At 44.2% G+C, this 19352-nt stretch overlaps 1 protein-coding gene across 4 annotated transcripts, besides 2 other annotated features; it reads left to right on the top strand.

Moving 5' to 3' along the window:
- Positions 1 to 219: 219 nt before the first annotated feature.
- Positions 220 to 17228, top strand: CdGAPr (Cd GTPase activating protein-related). Of its 4 annotated transcripts, NM_001273671.2 has the most exons (8): positions 220 to 338; positions 761 to 832; positions 9277 to 9681; positions 9737 to 11010; positions 11077 to 12702; positions 12769 to 13084; positions 13156 to 15020; positions 15082 to 17228. In NM_001273671.2, exons 3-8 carry the CDS (start codon positions 9310 to 9312, stop codon positions 15158 to 15160), a joined length of 5532 nt encoding a protein of 1843 aa, NP_001260600.1. In that variant the 5' UTR covers positions 220 to 338; positions 761 to 832; positions 9277 to 9309; the 3' UTR covers positions 15161 to 17228. The 4 variants fall into 4 exon arrangements, with proteins under 4 accessions (NP_001260600.1, NP_610002.1, NP_001163018.1 ...); NM_136158.5 differs by lacking the exon at positions 761 to 832 and having other exon boundaries at positions 15082 to 16998; NM_001169547.2 differs by lacking the exon at positions 761 to 832 and having other exon boundaries at positions 12772 to 13084; positions 15088 to 15845.
- A 240-nt stretch (positions 17229 to 17468) lies between these two features.
- Positions 17469 to 17574: a mobile genetic element.
- Positions 17575 to 17896: 322 nt separating this feature from the next.
- Positions 17897 to 17945: a mobile genetic element.
- The last annotated feature ends 1407 nt before the right edge of the window (positions 17946 to 19352 follow it).

The raw sequence follows: 19352 nt of genomic DNA, 5'->3' as shown, positions 1-19352 counted from the left end.
GGCAATATATCGATAATTGGATACTTTCTTTAACTCATAGAGTTTCCTAAAACTAAAAGGCTAATATAATTAATATGTAGCATACTTATTTAATTTCCAACTAATTTAAATACCAAAGTAGTTTTTAATTGCTAGGTATTTGTATTTGGTATTTCTTGTATGTGCAGTGGTATTAAATAGTGCGTTATAATAAGGCCGGTGGTATTTTAATCGTTATCGTCACATTTGTTGTCGCGTTGTAAAAGGCTGCGGATCGGAAGCCAGTTAATTGTGCACTGGGACGGACAGTGAGAAATGTTGTAATATTGCCATTGCCACGGTGATCTATTCGAGAAAAGGTGTGTACGAATGCGAAAATTGGGCTTACACACCCGCCGTCTGCTAGCGTACGTGTGTGTGTGTGCGGTATGCCCTTGCGTGTGCGTGTGTCTGCATGCTCGTGTGCGTGCCAAAGGAAAAAGATATGCTGAAAAGTATCTCCTCTCTATTTAAAAATGTGTGTCAGTGTATTGTGCGGCAGCAACGAAAATAATAAATAATAGCTGCCGCGACTGCGACTGCTGATTGGTGAGGGAGAGGAAGAGATGAAAACATAAACGAATAACCGTTTGGCGTCTTTGAGGTCTTTTAATTGTGCCAAAGCCATTGTTTTACCATTTTCCCATCATCGTTCGAGACGCGTTCTGTGCCGAATAACAGCGAATAACGCCCCGTCTTTTCTGTTATTTTTTTTCGCTCTCCCATATTATTTTTTGCGAAGGAAGCTGAGTGTGTGTTTCCCTCTCTGTCTCGCGCACGTAACTATGCCTGCGCCTTGCTATTGGAACAGTTGGTATGTAAAAGACATAAGTGCGATATGTCCGTTTCACACTAGACTTTGTCACCCTGTGGCAGCCACACTCACACACACACTCTCACCTGGGACAACTCCACCATATGTCCATTCGTCTGTGTGTCTGTCTGTCTGTCTGTCTGCTGCTGCTTTTCCTTAACACATTCACACTCACATGCACATTCCACCCCATTGGCAATGCCTCTCTTTCGTACAGCTGCAGTCAAAATAATAGTAATGGGCCTCCGGTATCTGCCGTCTTTATGGAGTCCTTGGTAAGCGAGGAAGAGGAAGAGCGGACAAAAGCATTCCTCCAAAGCTGCCGTCTTTTGTCCTGCAACTTCAACCCCAAAAACCCAGATAAGGAAACGTGCATTTTGAAACCCTATAACTATAAATAGAGTTCCTCACTTGACCGTGACTAGAACTTGGTTTATGTTGTTCACTTTGAAACTTTTGTATTTCTTATATGCTCCTATTCTGGAATTTAATAGTAATAGCTATAGAGCAACTCATGCCAGCTGCTGTCATTTGACTCATCGCAATCAACCCTTTGGGATAACTACATTCCTTAACCTTTTGTTTTCAATCCTCGGGTATTACGCACAGCAAGACTTAAATTGTGAGAAACACTAAACGCTAATTAAGTCACATAAAGTGTAGTTTACAAGCCATTGACCTAAAACCTAAGATTACACATGATCTTAAAAAAATCTCAACACGACTTTAAAGAGTTGACCCCCGCTGTATGGTCGCTTGTGTCTCTTTGTTTTTGTCCACGCCGAAAGGAGGAAACATGTACTTCCATCGCTGGTTTTTAATGTTTAGGTGTGGTCGTGCTTTACTTGCGGGCTTACACACATCCAGTTGTGTGTGTTTCTTCAAGCGGAAGCGCTCGTAAAAAAGTTTTCGTGGCGCTGCCCACACAGTTGACATTGAACTCGCTCCGTCCGGCTGCTCCTGCTTCTCCAGCTCCTCGTGCCCCAAAACCAACCTACCCCACCCACTCTGCCAAGCAACTGATACTTTTGGTCCGCTCTGTTACTTTCCCAAAAAGCCAACTCCTGGCCTTTCACTTGCTTTCCTTCATACCCTTCTGCGAGTAAAGCCAAGAGTTTTGTGAAAGGAGCGAAGTGTGCGATTAACGAAAAGGTGTTAAGGAGGCGGAAAAATCAATTAACAAATACTATTTGGCGTAGACTGATTGTTAATTGATAGGTGGTACTTCATTTCACTTTTCTACTCTACTGAGCTGCAGTGTGTAAACTTTAGTTGCGTTCGTAGAGACCCTGAATTATAGTTGATTTATGTTCTTCATAGTTCTATAATGAATATAATTAAAGCTGTCTAAATATTATCTGAACTATCTTCATATGTACCTTCCTAGTTCTCGTTCATTCCCAATGGGTATTTATGCGAAGTGATGTGTGATGTGGAAAATGGCTTAAAAAGAGAACCCATTGCCTATCCCTCCGCATCAGCAAACTTCTCCCCACTGTTCTATGAGAACATTTTGGGCGCATGTTGACTCATTTTGGCCGTTAAATGCGGGGGCTGGGTGCGGGCAGCTTTCTCGCTATTATTACGAGATACGTACAGATATGTGCTACTATACTTTATGTACATATGTACACTCGTGTGGGGCTCCTACTGCGGTTATTATGTGGCTCACGTCTCTGGGAAAGATTCGCGCCGCGACTGCGCACGATTATGGCACATTTCGAGTGACGAGAGCAAAGTTGACTGCGCTGCGGCCGCCTGTTGCAGAAACGTGTCAAGTTGGCCAGATACATCTACTCTACGTCTATATACACGAACATACATACATATATATGTATTATATACAGGGGTACTATATGTGCAGCAGCATAACCAAGCGAGCAAGCTGCTTCCCCGCCAGCTCCCGATTTCGAGTTCGATTAATTTCGTTGCGCCTCGGTAGCTGTGCACTCAACTCAAACATCCGCTCAAACGGACGGCTAGCTCACACCGCTTCCAATGGGGAACGTTTACCTCGCCGGCGACCAGCTCATTACACCACTGCCCACAGATGCGGCAGATTCCCATACCCAATCCCGCCAGCAAAACCCTTTCCCATCCGGGAAGGGAGTACCCTTCAACCGGGTGACACCAAACATCTGGGCGTACTGGGGGGCTACACTGGGCTGCAACGCCTTGGTTCCTGGACTACTTACTTTTGCACTAGTACCACAGAAGGAATTTCGCATTCCCCTCTTCAGGCAGCGTAGGGATAAGAATTACACTGGCTTGCACAGTATTGCTACCGAGAACTAACTAACATTTGGAGTTCGGTCCAGTTCATGCAAGACTTTTCATACCTATGGATTACTAATAGTACTAAATTGCAGCCGTTATCACTGATTACTGATTACCAACCACTGTTTTGCTGGCCAATGTAAACAGTCTACAATAGCAGGCACAAAAAAAACATTGCAGCGAAACTGCCAACAGAAAATTCGCTGTTCTACACATTTCGCCCTGTGTCTTATTGCTGTTTACACCTGTTCGAGCCGACGCCGTCGCGTTTTATATTCGCATTTTGTTTTTGTTTACATTCATGTAAAGAATTCTTCATAAACGCTCCATATTTGGCGACTGACATGCCCCCAGCCTCGCCAACTATCTCGTGGTTATTGAAGTGCAAGCAGGGGGAAATGCCGAACCCACACGGCGTATAAGAATTTTTGGGTTGGCGGCTCTTGCGGCTGTTGTTGTGATGGCCGCTGATGTTGTGTTTCATATGCGTATCAAATAATTGAGCTCAATTGATTTCAATTAAAACTGACAAGTCGCTGGGGGCTTTGTTGTTGTTGCTGCTGCTGTTATGGTTGTTAGTGCCAAGTCATATGAAACAAAAACCATCAAAATGCCTCAAAAGTAGTGCCCTCTGTTTGCCCGATGAGCTGCGTCGAATGTGAAATGCGCTAAGAATTCGTTCTATTCAATACGTTTGAAAGAAGAGTTACATTATAGGAAATCATAGCCCAAGAGTGTCGAAGGCAAATAAATATAGATGCTCTATCTTTTATTGACATTTACTGTGCATATATTGAGTTCGATGATTTCATAGTTTAAATATAGATTACGAAATGTGTTCAATAACCGATTCCTCAGTTTAATTTGCATGATCTCCGATCACTGGAAACATGAATGCTGTAAATGATTTACCTTAGTTTTTGATAAGTTTTTAAGTTTTTTAAGCATTTAATCCAAGCCTCAGATAAGAAGAAAGTCCCCTTTCGTTCTGACTCATCATCAGTGAGACAGAATAATTTTTATCAACCTATAATTCATCCATGAATCACCTGCACAAATCCAGTGAATGGAATGTTGCCTTATTTGAATATTTATAGCTCGAATAGTTTTAATTGAACATGTGTAATTTATCATTTCTAATTACCACTTTTGTGCAGTATAGAACAAAAGGCGAAGTAGCAAATTTGGAAAGCAAACGCTTGAATTTATTGCATTGTATTTAGTGCACAATGAATTGAAATAGAATAGTATATGCAGAATAAAGTTTAAGTTTTGCGGTATCTTCTTTTATTCTCTATTTTTAGAGAAACCAAACCTTAAACAATTTGTACGGATCGCCTCTTTCAGGAATAGAACTTTAAGAATAGCACTTCGAAATACCAAATTCCTCTGAAGGATTCCGCAGTCGAGCGGAGATCAACCCCCTAGCTCATATGCCCGGCGATGGGTAGAGTAAACGATTGTCTATTAATACGAACAAGTTTCGAATGGAGGGGGGGAGGGTTATATTTTGTGTATGTTTTCGCATTTGTTTATGAATTTCAACGCTTGTGCCAATTGCCCCCGTTCGCTGTGGCCGTTTGTCTTATTGAAATTCAACACTTTATTTAACAATTCATATGCACGGCCACTCGGGTCGGTCGCGCTCGCATAGAAATGAATAATAATTAAATTATATTGCCACTGCCCGTTTGCGTCTGACGTTTGCTTCTAAATATTTGGCCATTGCGCTTTCTTCCAGCAGCTGCTTCGCATATTTGTTAATGCGATTTTTATTGTACGATTTTATTTTGCTTGTTTATTTTCAAAACTTTTCGTATGCCGGCGCCACGAGCCTAAGACAACCTGAAAGAAAAAATTTGGATATTGCCGGCCGCGTGTGTGTTTGGCTTTGTCTACGTATAGCAGCTATATATCTACATATGTACATATATATATATTTCGTTGATGCGCGCAAAACTTTCACTTCCATTAAAAATATAAAGTCTGGTCTCGCCGATAGTCGTCGGAGTGTGAGTCCGTGGGTTTATGTGTACCTGTTTTTCGACGTCGCTAAATGACACTAGGCTAGGTTTTATGGTTCGCTGACGGAGATGAGTTGGTTTTGGGCCAGGCCAGGCGAAATTCTGCACAAATGTCAAAGTAGAAAATTTACATGGCCAGCGGAATTGAGCGATTTCGCTTTTCTTTTCTGCCCTGTGCTTTCCCATTTTTTTTCTTCATATCAGATGAACGCTTTTAATGCCCTAACAATGGCACTTTAATGACTTTGGAAATTCGCTGCTGGTACATTTCGGAATTATGCAATCGCCACATAATAGAGTCGGAATCATTTCGGAATGGGACTGAAACCAATTGGGAAATGTATAAGATTTACTTTGAACTATTTAAGAATCAGATAAAGCGTAATAAAATGCACTTTGCTTACTGGATATGTTCATGTAATATGTAATATTAGCGCATTCAAACTTCTTGAACCAGGCAAACCATTTCCATTTCCATTTCCCTAACTTGCAACTTGGCATTTGTGTTTGCCACAGTCCATAATTGTGTGAACGGAAGTCGAGAGCTCGACAATTATGGGGGCCATGGGAGTGGAGTGTAAAGTTTGGTCCGTTGCCCAGGTAAAATTAGTAAAACGGACTTGGGCAGTCCGAAGCACGAGCGTTGACTAATGTGGCGGTTAGACTAATTGCAATTCCCACATGGCGGACTTGCTTTTTTATTTCTATATTATGAGTCAGTCAGTCAGCTGTGGGGGGACAGTGGGGTTGTGTGCCATTGATTTGGGAGCAGACGACCCCACAAAGGGCTCCCCATTCGTAAACAAATCCGACATGTGAGTCAGCCAGGCGGGCCAAACCGATCAGATTTCCAAGAGCACAAGTGCCACTGGCTGTCAACTGGGGCGTAGATTGATACCGCTCTGCTCAACAGATTAACGGCATATAGCAACCGGATCAGCCTTGGGCTGCAATTTGTTCATGCTGCATGGTTTATAGGAGCACTGGCTGACTGGCTGACTATCTGGCATCAATTGGCCAGTCTAATGACTTCATGTTGGCCCATTAGTCACTCGGTCCAAATCTATGTGTCTGCGGTGAAATGGCTTTCGATTTACTTGGTACCGGTACCAAACGTCTGGATACATTATTAGGTTATGTAATGCGAATCTGCCAAGAGCAATTAGCCGCCCCTACTGTGACTATTTAAAGTGAGTCAAAGCTAAAAAGAGTCATCGAGCAATCTAGATGGGTCGTCGTCATTGCTCTTAATCATTAGTTAGTCCTGAAAATGGGGTTTGGCATTAAAAACATTGTACAGAAATCGAAATCCAAAATTACAATTTAAAAATGTTTTGAAAAGTGGAAACAAGAAATTTGAAGTTTAAACTAGTCGGTGGTATTTTAATAGTATAATAGCAACTATAGAAATTCGAAGTGCCTAAGTCGTTTTGGCCAGTAAAAGCACTCTATCCATTCTAGTCCTCTACCCTGGAATTTTCCTGTGATTAACCGTCGCGGATCTATTTAATTGTCCGTCAGCGTATCCGCCTCATTCAGATGCACACCAGCATCGTTTAGCACTTGCCGGCTGAAGTGAATGAGTGACTGGCTGACTGACTGAATGAGTGAATGTCGAACGGAGGGGGGAACTGCCTAACTGACTGGCAGTCTCAGCAACTAGGCTTAAGCACATTATGCATGCATTTGCAGCCTCGTAAGTCTTTTATGGCCGACAACCGACATCATTCGCTGCAATTGTCCGCTCTAGAAACCAGTGAGTGAGTGACCCACTTTGGGCCATAAATTAGCACAACCAACAACAGTCAAGAGGGGCAAGTTTTATTTAGCTTATTATATACGTATATAAACGTGTGTCCATGCTGTCTAGTTGGGCTCCAGACTCACGCACTTGCGATTCCAGTCTTGATTTATAGATCATTGTCATGTTTGGCTTTCGGTTTCTCGCTGCAAGTCAATTGGGTCAAGCCCCGGCCGAGCTGAGGTGGAAAACGCAGCCTGAAGCCGCCAGCCCGCCATTAAAAAACCATTAACTATTGTCCAATATTAAGTTATTTCATAGCATTAAATTGGCCCGAGCCTCTTGCACAGCGATTGAAATGTTTGCTGCTCTCACAAACTCCGGAGTTTGGCGGCTCGCAGTCCGGACATAGACAATGTTGTTTAATTGATTGGAGAAAGTGAGCTGGGCGAAAGAAACCGATGGGAAAATGTCTTCATTGGGCTCGTTTTTGGCCAAAGTGCAATGGGCAATCAAGGAATTGAATATGCACAGAGTTCGAAAATTTATTTGGTGTTTTGTTTTTGACTTTTGTGCATAATTGAGATGAAACTCATTTGATTTTGTGCGTTCGACTAGCCTTCAATGTCTGTCGGCCTAATCATGTATGATAATTTTTATCACAAAATCATTAATGATTTCAATTGCCCAACATAAAGCCGTTTATATGGTTTTTTTTTTTTACTTTAAATACTTGTAAAATATGTAAAACCGATCAGAATGCATACTGCTTTTATGGCCAGATATGTTTGAATGTGAGTTTAAACAATAAATCCCGGTAGCTGATTTGCATTTCCCAATGTATGTATACATCGTCAAAAACAAAATCATACGGCTCATATCAGCAGAACGTGCTGACCAAAAAGAATTCTTTAGATACTGACAATGGGAGAACCACAGACTTAACAATAAAAGAACCCTAATTAATTCATAAGAATACGTCGGGAAAGCTAAAAGATTGCGGTTACGTGGAGTGGAGTGTTATTATCTCACCCATTCATTCACCATTGTTGGGTGGCACTTAATCACACGATCGTTCGATTGATGACATCGATTCGATCTTTTGTAACACGTTTGTATCCATTTTCCCAGGTCGTTGGCATATGGTTTTTATGTTTTGTTTTACCCGATTTTAGATGCACTTTACATTTTCTGTCAATCTGTCGCTGCTCTTTCTTTATGCGACTGCATTTTGAGACCGTTAGCGTTAACAATTTTTAATAGTTTAGCTGCGCTTTGGCCGCAAGTGATGGACGGCCCCAGCAGGCTCTCGAGTTTTCCTCCTAGGCGAGTGGAAAAACCCGTTTTCCCCCAACTACGTACCCCATGCTCCTCTCGAATGGTTTCGCTTCGTCCAAAGTTGTCCGCTGTTGGCTTAATTTATGAAAGTTTAAATGCTGCAGCCTGGCGGCGATTGCATTGCATTTGTGTCGCCTGTAAATCAGAACCACCGCTAGGCATCCCATCCCAACCCATTTCATCGCATCCTCATCCACATCCACATCTCCTCCACTTCGAATCGCAATTCGAATCCGAATCCCATTCGACCGACCGACCATTCGGTCCCCAACTGGTTTGAACTTTATAAATATTTATTGTATATATTTATTGAGTCGAACCATACCCCTACGTGTGCCACATCCTGCCGGTTGTCTGAGCCAGTGACCTTATTTATTCCACCGCCAAGTCGGGAAAAATCCACATCGGCGACAGAGAGAGTACAGCTTTTTAGCCCCGAAAGTAGAACATTTGGCCTGGCGAGACTCCAGGTCGCTCGCTTGGCTGATGAAAAGATCGCGCGTGCCATTAGAAAGTAAACGCCGATAAACGAGGCCGGAATGTTTAATTTAGCTTTTGGGCACTTTCAGCCAAATGAGACTCCATTTGGGGTGGGAAATTCTAGGCTGGAAGTGGATCATACGAAAGTGAAACATTGGGGACGGCATGGGATCCGGATTCAAGCTTTAGATTTCGGAATGAGATCGCCAAGATTCTAAAAACAGGTAGTCATGTCCCAAATAGCTAGTTAGAAAAGAAAGAGAACATTTGTTTAAAATTGGGTATCATAATATATACCATTTGATGCATGTACGTAAGATATTCCTAAGACTTGAGTCTACCATTTACCAACTTTAACGTGACTATATAAAGTCTGCAAATTGTTTATGCAAATGGATTTGAAAGGCCTGGAAACGGAATAGTAATGATGGGCATGGTAAATTGTAGACTTGTAGACTTGTGGGAAGAATTGCAGCCTTCGCATTGTTATTTATCGCGTGGGTTCTCGGCCACTGAAGGCCTAAAGAGTTAAGCACTGAGAATGCATTCACTAAATCTGAATCTAAATTCCCCGCTTCTTTCAGATGTCGCAACTGGCGTAGAGTGATCGATCCATCATGTCGGACAAGGTGAGCACATCCTTGGCAGCCCAGCTGCATTCCCATGCCCTGGCGTCGGCGGAAGCAGGTGGTATTGGTGGAGTGAACGGTGGCCCAATTGCCTGCCATGCCAGCACGGATAAGGATGCCCAGGCTCCACCGCTCCAGTTTGAAATGGATGCTCCGGCGGCCGCCATCAGTGCCCAGCTAAACTTCAAAATCGTGCCCGCTGACAGTTTGCCAGGCCTGAGTTATCAGGACATGTTCGCCTCCATGAATACATCACAAATCTCCAATGCCTCCACGGAGTCCAGCTGCAGTCCGCCCATCCAGGGCGCTGTACCGCCTCCAAAGCCCAGTCGTCACATGGCCGTACAGCCGCTGAATAGCGTAAGTAGTGAGCCGATTCAATTCACCAAAGTCTTATCTTACTTTTCGTCCATAGAAATCGTGCCGATTTCCCAAGCTAGAGGAGTGCGCCCACTTCCACTACGAAAGGGTCCAGCTGGGTCCGTTATCCGTGCAGCTGTTAGATGACAAGTCGGAGCACATGGGCAGCAGTATTGCTTCCCAATCTCTTGGCGGTGATTTACCACACAGTTCGCTGCGCAGCTTTTCTCCGGAGAGCTGTTGGTTTATCATCCGCGTGTGCCCACAGCGCTGCGAACCGTTCCTGATCAAGCGGAGCTTCGAGAACATGCAACTGCTGGACGAGATGCTCCACCGGTGCGTATACGACCGGAAAATTAGTGGACTGCGCAACATGGAGGAACTGGCGGCCGAGCTGCCCAGCGAATCGGATGTGGAATATGCGGTGGCCAAGTACCTGGAGCGTTTCTCGAAGATCGCCTCCGATTCACTGACCTGCGGCACAATTCTGACCTGGCTACAGCTGGACAATAAGGGCAGGCGACTACCGCTGGCGGATGGTGAGACACAGAGGACTATCAACACACCTGCGGTGGGTGCCGCCTACGGAGTGAGGCGTTATCAGGCCCAAGCTCCGGACGAGATCAACATTGAGGTGGGCGACATGATTTCCGTGATCGACATGCCCAGTCCGGCGGAGTCGATTTGGTGGCGCGGCAAGAAGTCGCATCTGCAGAAGTCCCTCTACGAAGTGGGTTTTTTCCCTCAATCCTGTGTGGCCACTATCGGCGATAAGGTGCCCAGGAATTTTCCAATGCCAGCACCGCTAGTTGGTCACTTGGATGCTTCACCCACTAAGCCGGTGCTGCGTAAGCACGGCAAACTGATCGCCTTCTTCCGTTCCTTTATCCTGTCGCGACCATCACGTCGGCGCCTAAAACAAAGTGGAATTTACCGCGAACGCGTCTTTAACTGTGACCTGTCCGAGCATCTGCTGAACAGCGGTCAGGACATACCCATGGTTCTCCGATCCTGTGCGGAGTTCATCGAAAACTATGGCGTTATAGATGGAATTTACCGTCTTTCCGGCATCACCTCCAACATCCAGCGGCTAAGGCGCGCCTTCGATGAGGAGCGTGTACCGGATTTGGGTAACCCTGAAATGAAGCAGGATATCCATGCAGTAAGTTCGCTGCTCAAGATGTACTTCCGCGAGCTTCCAAATCCCCTGTGCACCTACCAACTGTACGACAACTTTGTAGAGGCCATCCAAGTGAAGGCCGACGAGGCGGACGAGCGGCTGCGACTTATGAAGGAGACGGTGCTCAAGCTGCCTCCGCCACACTATCGGTGAGTAATTAAAATCTCGGATAAATCGGCAAAATTTATATTAACATGGTCTTATATTCCGTGCAGGACCCTAAAATATCTGGCCGAGCACTTGTACAAGGTGTCACAACACCACGGTCGCACCGGAATGACGGACAAGAATCTGGCCATTGTTTGGGCGCCAAATTTACTGCGCTCACCTGCCCTGGAATCGGGGGGCGTGGCTGCTCTGCGTGGCGTTGGCGTGCAGGCGGTGGTCACCGAGTACCTGATACGGAATTGCCATAACATCTTCGACGCTCTGGACGATCATCCGGCGCGACACAGCATGGTGGCGAGTGCTACGGCTGCTGCTGCGAATGCGGCTGGTGGTGAGCTACGCCTGGAGTCACTTACCGACTGCGAAAGTCTGCTAGTGGAGCAGCGGGAGCAAGATCAATCTTTGGGCGTGGTGGAACGGCCAAAGAGTCTGAGCACCGGTGGAGCCAAACTGATAAGCCTGGAGGAGGCCCAGGAAAGGCATTCGCGAGTGGAGGGGGCTGACCTCAAGCAGTCGCTGCCCATTAGCATGTTGACCAGCGCTAGTAGCAACGCTGCCTCCAACATTGGCTCCTACATCGAAGTGGGCGGTGGTCCATCCAGCTTGCCGGATAAATACCACACGGTGCTGTCGGCCCCGCGCAGCTGGCAGAAACGTAAGCCGGACAAGACGCCGTCTTGGAAGTCGATTTTCTCCCGCAGTCAGCGACAGGGTAATCCCGATCCTGGCCAGAAAATAACCACAGATGTCAAGGATTCCGTTGCTTCCCGCGTGAGCTTTGTGCAGGCATCACATGCTCATGCTAGCAAGGAACTGACCAAGCATGACAAGCCTAAATCTATTGAACTCCTGGAGACAACGAGCAATGAACGTGATCCGAAACCAATGGACCTGTGCATACGCTCCAATTCAATTGATAGCCTGCGCACTGTTGGTCATTCGAGGAGCGTCTCGCATGACTCGTACTTCGATTTACTGCAGTCACCGCAAAGGGGTCACATGACGACATGTCCGTCGCGGGAGCTTTCCGAGCTAGGTCTCAATTTCGACCGCGAAGAGCCGGAAATGCGCATCTTCTCAGAGAGCGAATCTCTGGTTAGCTCACCGCGCGTGGGCAAGGAGAATGTTCCACCTGCCTCTGGCTCCGCCACTCGTCGCATAATGCGCGCTCGTCCTGAGGATTTCTCCAGCCAGACAAATAGCGTTAATCCCAGTCCTAAAAAGCAGCCACGCCTCAATCTCCTATCGCCCAGCTCGGCCAGGACGATGCCCCCACCGCCTCTTTCAGCGCCTGGAACTGCATCTTCCTCCTGTGGACATGAATCCGGTGGAGCTGAAAACTGCTGTAAGCGATACAAGCTGGAAGATCAGTTGTGTGACATTCAGTTCATTGACTGTGGAACTCCCGAAAATGTGCCCACCACTCAACAGCAGTTCGCCAGTGTTGAAGTGCACCCGCCACCAAAGCCAGCTAGGGCAAACCAATCTCCCATATCGTCGTCGAATGGTGCATCTGTAGGCTCCTCCTCCTCGTCGACCCGCTACAGCTATCCGTCTGTGCAGCTGGGGGCCAAACGGAAAGAACAGCAGGATGCTAAGGAGCGTTTCAGCTACCAGGGAACCTTTACGCAGCCAGGACAGAAACAGGAATCTTCAGCTCCAAGACCTGTGCAGTGAGTATACATATATTACATCTCACGGTTGTTCATTTCAAAAACGATACACTGTTTTTCTATTAGCAGTACCAACAACGGTGCTACTCTACGAAAACCTCGAGTGGAACCCGTCGAAGATGGTCAGATCAAGCTGCATGTGCCTACGCCTACAACACCTGCCCGCAGTCCCCGGTACTCCTTGTTGTTGTGCGACACCGAAAGCTCCGATAACAGTTCGGCGGTAAATACACCGCAATATGACATGGAGCCCCTTATGCTGACATCGGCCATGTCTGGCGTATCCGGTGTTTCATCCAATGTACAGCAGCAGCAGCTGCTTTTAGGTGTGGATGCGTCCAGCAGTTACCTAGGCAGCTCGCACGAGAGCTTGGGACAGAACGTAAGAATTAAAATTGATTTTTCCCCATAGTGGATCTCCAGAATCCTAAACTGACATTTAACTCGTTGCAGATCAACAACCACCATGATGCTGAGCAGCGTGATATGAATGCCCTAAAAAGGGAGCTATCCTTGGACCTTAACCCACTGCAGCCGCGCTTACCACAGCCCGCAAATCGAGCTGCCACTTTACCGGTTAAAGATCAGCTGCAGGCTGCTGCAGCGGCCATGTGCTCATCGCCCAACAATTCCAATTTTACGGACAATACTAGTCAGTCAGTGACACCGAGCGAGTATGGTTATCAGCACTTGCAGCGACAGCTAAGCATGCACTCTCTGCTGGCGACTGATGAGAGTTCGCCCGTGTACGAGGACTTCGAACAGACCCCCGTCAAGATGGTGCCCAGCCCCATAAAATCCACCATTAGCATCACATACAAGTCGCCCGAGAAGGAAAAGAAACCTTCGGCCATCTTAGAGACCAACTTCGATGAAAACACTGTATATGAGCAGGTGAAGCTGTTCCGGAACTCGGTAACCGAGGTTAATCAAATGTTACATGAGCGTTCAAGCCTGAAACAGATTGCCGAGGAGGAGCAGCACGATGGAGGTGCTTACAAGGCAGCAGAGATGACGCAGCAACTGCTGCAGCTTGAACAGGAGCACCACGACCACGAAGAGCAGCAGGAGAAAGAGCCTGAGGATGAGGAGCAATCCCAGCTACTTTACGAAAACATTGAGCTACGCAAACCGAAAACAGTTTACGAAAATCTACGTGGCGAGGAGATGAAATTCATTACAGAAGAACAGAAACCCAACGTTGATAGAATTGAGCTTGATAGTTTAGACAGCTTGCCAGACAACATGGAACACGAACAGTCGTCGCCCAGCAAATCGCCCACTTTCAGTGTCAAGGAGTTGGCCAACAAATTCGAGAGCTCGCCTGTGGAGCAGCTGCCCAACTTTGATTTTTCGGTGCGTGGCGGCTCGATGAAGAAACCTAACGAACTGAGCGTACCCAAGACGATGCCCGCACCCGTGCCACTCAAGAAACTGAACAGCAGTGCCCAAAAAATAACCCGCTCGTTGGATGAGAACGCCTTCGTCAGAGAGTTTGGGGGCAAGCAACTACAAGATCTGTCTCTCTCTAACAAACTGCCCGAAGTAATGTCAGAGGTCAACAGCCGGCGCAAGAGCTTTGACTTCACGCGACCTAAAACCTTGAATCCACCAAAGCGGTTGCCTGGTATGAGCATTACCGAGGAGATATGCCAGAAGCGTGTTGGCGAAATGGAGGCAATTACCCCCACCACCGAGAACCGCATCTCACTCATCCAGCAGAATAATATGCCCAAAGAGCAGCAATCGTCGGCTAATCAGTTCCTGCCCCCGGCGGGTCGAAAGAACGTATTAACAGGCGTGGTCTTGGATCGTGAGCGCATCGACAAAATCAAGGAGGAGCGGCGTCAGCAGCTAACGCAAAAGTACTACGGCGATACTCTCAAGTCTCGGTCGCGTACGGAACTGAACTCTGAAGACAACTTCCCGGCTGCAGAATCCCTGCGAATCAAGTCCAAGTCACGCGGCGATATGCATGCCTTGCAAAAGGATATCGACATGAACCTAAAGCAACTGAGCCGCGTCACTGGCGGCGGATCGGAGTGCACCCTCCACACGGGCTTGAGCCAGGGTAACGGACAGGAGCATCTGGGACAACAGCGCGTGCGCCGGATTTCCGACGAAAAGAACCAAAATTGTGATACCAGTAATGGTGGCGTAAGTGGCATAACCTCCACTTCGCTACTCAGCGTCAAGACGACGGCCCAGAAATATGGAAGCACCAGCAAGACGCCAGCGAATAAATTTGAACGTAGTCAGCCCATGCCACGCGATCGCTTGCAGAGGAACTCCTTGGCCGAGAGCAATGCAGGCACCAAGTAAGCACTTAGCTTCCACCGATTTGTAATTAAACTCTACTAATGACCCTTTCTTTTACAGCAACAGAGAAAAGATCTCACCACAATTCTCAATACGCGACGTGACAGCGATGTTCGAATCTCGTTCACAAAATCAATAGGCTAAGGCAACTTTAGCAACTAATTACATCGAAAAAATGAGACCGCTACCTACATATAATCACAGTTCTGGAGCAGCGTGTATATATGCCAATGAACGCATATATATTTTATTTAGTTTTTAATCATTCACCTAAGCGATTTGAAATTCTCAAGTGTTATTGACATATACGGCGCAAGCGGATCCAAAGACATACTGATTTATAACGCCGTGTTTATTGCAAACACATTTATAATGATATAACGATGATAATCATAATGACGACGCTTTGCGCCTTAAATCATATGCAAAATTCAATTTTGTTTTGAAGCAGCATGAAGAGAGTTTAACTAAAAGACCATCCTTACCATACCCCTCGATCCTGAACAATGCATATTGTTATTGCATTTTGGGAGTTTCTTTAAATAGGTGTTAAGTTTCATTCGTTTAACCATACAAAAAAACGGAATTCAACCCTCTTGAATTCCATTTCGATTTCGATTTCGATTTGTTTTTGCCTGATTTGTGTCTCGAGTGTTTTTATATTCTTGTTTTTGCGACTAAACTTTGACGCATGTATCGGAGATGATACTTTTCTTAGTTTCTAATGAAAGCATTTGCCACAACTTTGAGCAAGGTGTCCTAAGTTAATTATTATACGATTAATTTATATGTACTTTTAAAACAATAAACTCAATTGCATTGTCACTCACATACTCTTTCTACAACCAATCCAATCCTTGTATATACTCTTCGTTTTTACCTTCAACTGTTGCTAATGGAAACTATGTGCATAACTGGAGATTTGAAAAGCCTGTGTACCCGACTTAAGCGAGTTTTCGATTAGAATCCAGACTTCCGTGAGGCGTTAAGTAAACATTTATGTTTACATAAAACATACTAAAACACAAATATATTTTCCTTACTAATGAAAATGTTTGAATTGAGGAAAGTAAAACTAAATAAACAATATGGTTGTCTATAAGTATATACAAATACCTTTACACTAACTGGTAACGTTCGCTATAAAAGAAAAACTGATTACTTAATACATAGAGGGATTTACTGGAAACAAAAACAGAGCGCTTATATACTAACAAAGCTCTAGTTCGAATGTAACTAAAGTTTACGTTTAATTAAAAGTAATATAATAGGTGTTTTTGTTGATTTACTTTGTGTACTTCAGAAAGCTTAAGCTTACTATAATTAGCTTCGAAATCGTTACTTTTCTGAAGTTAAGCGCATGGCTGGAAATCTGCTGAATGAAATTTGCCAAAGGCTGTAAACATATTGAAGGCAAACACGGCTTTGGTTTAGCTAAAATATTTATGACTTTTTTCCCCTTTGGTAAATTAGCTTAGCTTTGTTATGCTTAAGAGCCGATTTATTTTATAAATCCTTAAACGTATAAAATACTTACTGGAAAGTCATAAAACGCGTACACAGCAACCATATATAATACTTGTATAACTTACTACCAATATGACCAATGAAAGGAACTTCTGATGCATAACTAAGTGAAGAATTTGTGTGGCTAGTGCTTAGATTTGAAAACTAGATAAATTTGATACTCTAAAAGGAAACTGTGCGTTTGACAGTTTTTTCAAACCATTATTTACTCCAGAGCAGCTGCCAAAAGTTTTATTTCAAACGTATCCAAATTTTAAAGGAAAACAAAGCCACAAGACGGAAGAAAAACGGAGATTAACAGAATTGTAATACAATAACTAAATAGAAAGCTTTAAAAAATAAGTTAGCATTTGATATATTTTGATAAATATAAAAGAAAACCACAGCATAGTTATAAACAATCGTATTTCATAACGACTGAACCACAAAACGGAACCGGAGAATAAAAACAGAAAAAAAACGCTTGTGACAACGACGACAAGCTAAACTATGATAATGTCTTACAAACTTATATTTATATAGAGCAAAGATCAATCAATATTAAACAAATATATATGATATGAGATGAGATGAAACGTCATGCGATACGTTCACAATTTTCATTAACATTTTTATAAGCCATAAATAAAACGACAAAATACTTCTTTAACGCATTTAAATAAAACCAGAATATTGAAACCATACAATTTTGCAAGTTTTAGTATGAGGGATGCGCTTTATATTTAGAGGCCAATTAAACAATTCTTTAACCAGGGAATTAAACTAATTTTCTAGTTGTTCTGTTTGTGCAAGGTTTTAACTAGGGACGATGCTTGCAACGTAGTAAAGGATCTGCTTTGTGACCATATAAAATACAGTATCAACAGCCGAGTTGATATAAGACTTTCCCAAAAGTATCTATTGGTCATTTTTGTAAAGTTTTTTAAAATTTTATCTCATTTTTTTCCAATATCTATCGATATTTGCATTTCCACTAGCTGCGTAACGAGTATCTGATAGTCGGGAAATTCGACTATAGCATTCTCTGCAATTTTTCTTATTGTATTATTTTCTTGCAAATTCCTATTGTTAGCATATCAGATTTGGAAGTTACTCCTCCCATTAGGTGAATAACGATAACCTGATAGCTCTTTCGTTCTACCAGTTACCAGTTCGATGATAAGTAAAAGGGTAAATGGTAAAAGGGTAAACGATCGTTTCTGACACTATAAAGGAAATATACTCATGTTTAGGATAGATCGGGTCGATATCCCTAGTGAGGTGTATTTCCGGAGTGCATTAAAAACCTGACTATCAGGACTAAATGAATTGGAATGCTTGATCAGTTTCTTTACTTAGTCCAGCGCTTCACTATTTGTGTAACGGATATCTAATAGTCGCGACACTCGACTATAGCAACCCATCTGGGGTTTCGTGTAAACCGTATTTAGTTAGGTTGTTAACCTAAGCCATTTACATTTTAGGTAATAAAGACGACAAATATTATTTTTGTAGTGAAAGGAATTCCAACTCGTTGCAATACAAATATGTAAGTCCAAAAAATTCCCGCTGATCTATTCTTCTTTCGTCCGCCTGCGAATTATACGAGGAGTTCAAAGAGAAGGCGTTGCACCACCCAACGTTAAGCCATAAGTCCTTAATTTTATTAGCCATAAGCATTGTGCTTTGCTTTTATTTTAGAACCTGCTGGGAAGCAGAAAAGAGCACGTGAGAAAATTAATTTGATTAAATTGCCATAGAGATGCACAGCGGGACGGAAGTGTGACGGGACGAGAGGGTAGCGACATGGGATGTCTTATCGCCGAATCAGTTGTTAGCCGGCTACTTAACGCGGATGCAGAGCCACCCCGCAAGGACTCGCAACAACACATCCTTCGATGCGGGCTCACAGCGGCGAACGGAGTAAATGATGTGCATAAGTGCGAAAACGCTTTGCACATGGACTGGCCCACTCACTCCTGATGCTTAACTTTTATTTACTCTTTTTGTTTCCGTCCAAGATGCCCATGCCCATGCCCATGCCCATGCCCATGTCCTCCTTGTCCACTGGCTGTCTGTTTGGGTTGATTGACGCTGATAGAGCACGTGCTGGCAATTATTTTGGAATAAACATAACAAGCCTCTCCACGGGCCAAATCATCAGATGACTTCTCTTCCCCAGCTTCTAGCTCTTGGGCACGACAGGAATATAATGTGCCTTTGCAAATAAGGCACTAGATGGGAACTGGCGATAGCAAAGCACCTCGATTGATAACGCATTATTAAATTTAAATATTAGGATTTTTCTGTTTCAAGATACTTATTGGGATTGTAAAATGTATCTTTAGCTGAACTTATACATGTTTCTGGTAACTACATTTATTGTGGAATGAAAGATAACAGATTCAATGGTCTGTCCTCCTAATACGTGAAACAATCTGTAGATTACTTAATAATTTATTACAATTACCAGGTTTTTTAGGTACAGCATATTATGGGTAATCTATTCGGAATTGGGAAATAGTTTATGAACGATGTTGCGTTCGAAGCCTGTTTAATCACTTCATTATTTTCTGCATTTAATTGTCAGTTCTGTCGGTGTTGAATTGTCACAATCACAGAGTTAGGATCGTTAGAACACCCACTATTCCTCCCTCGAGGGCACTTGAACTCCCCGACGAGTGGCGATTTCCACTTTCCGCCTTCAGAAGTGCTTTGTTTTGGGCGGTCGGCTGCTTATTAAAAGTCTCTTGTTGTGATCCTAGGCCCAGTAACCTTTTCGTCCTGTCCCTCGTCCTCGAATTAGACCGCCCTGACAATTAGAG

Source organism: Drosophila melanogaster, chromosome 2L (assembly GCF_000001215.4).
Source record: "Drosophila melanogaster chromosome 2L".
NCBI classification, from domain to species: Eukaryota; Metazoa; Arthropoda; class Insecta; order Diptera; family Drosophilidae; genus Drosophila; species Drosophila melanogaster.
Note: the sequence above shows the minus strand (reverse complement) of the source record. Positions and strands in the feature narration are given on the sequence as shown.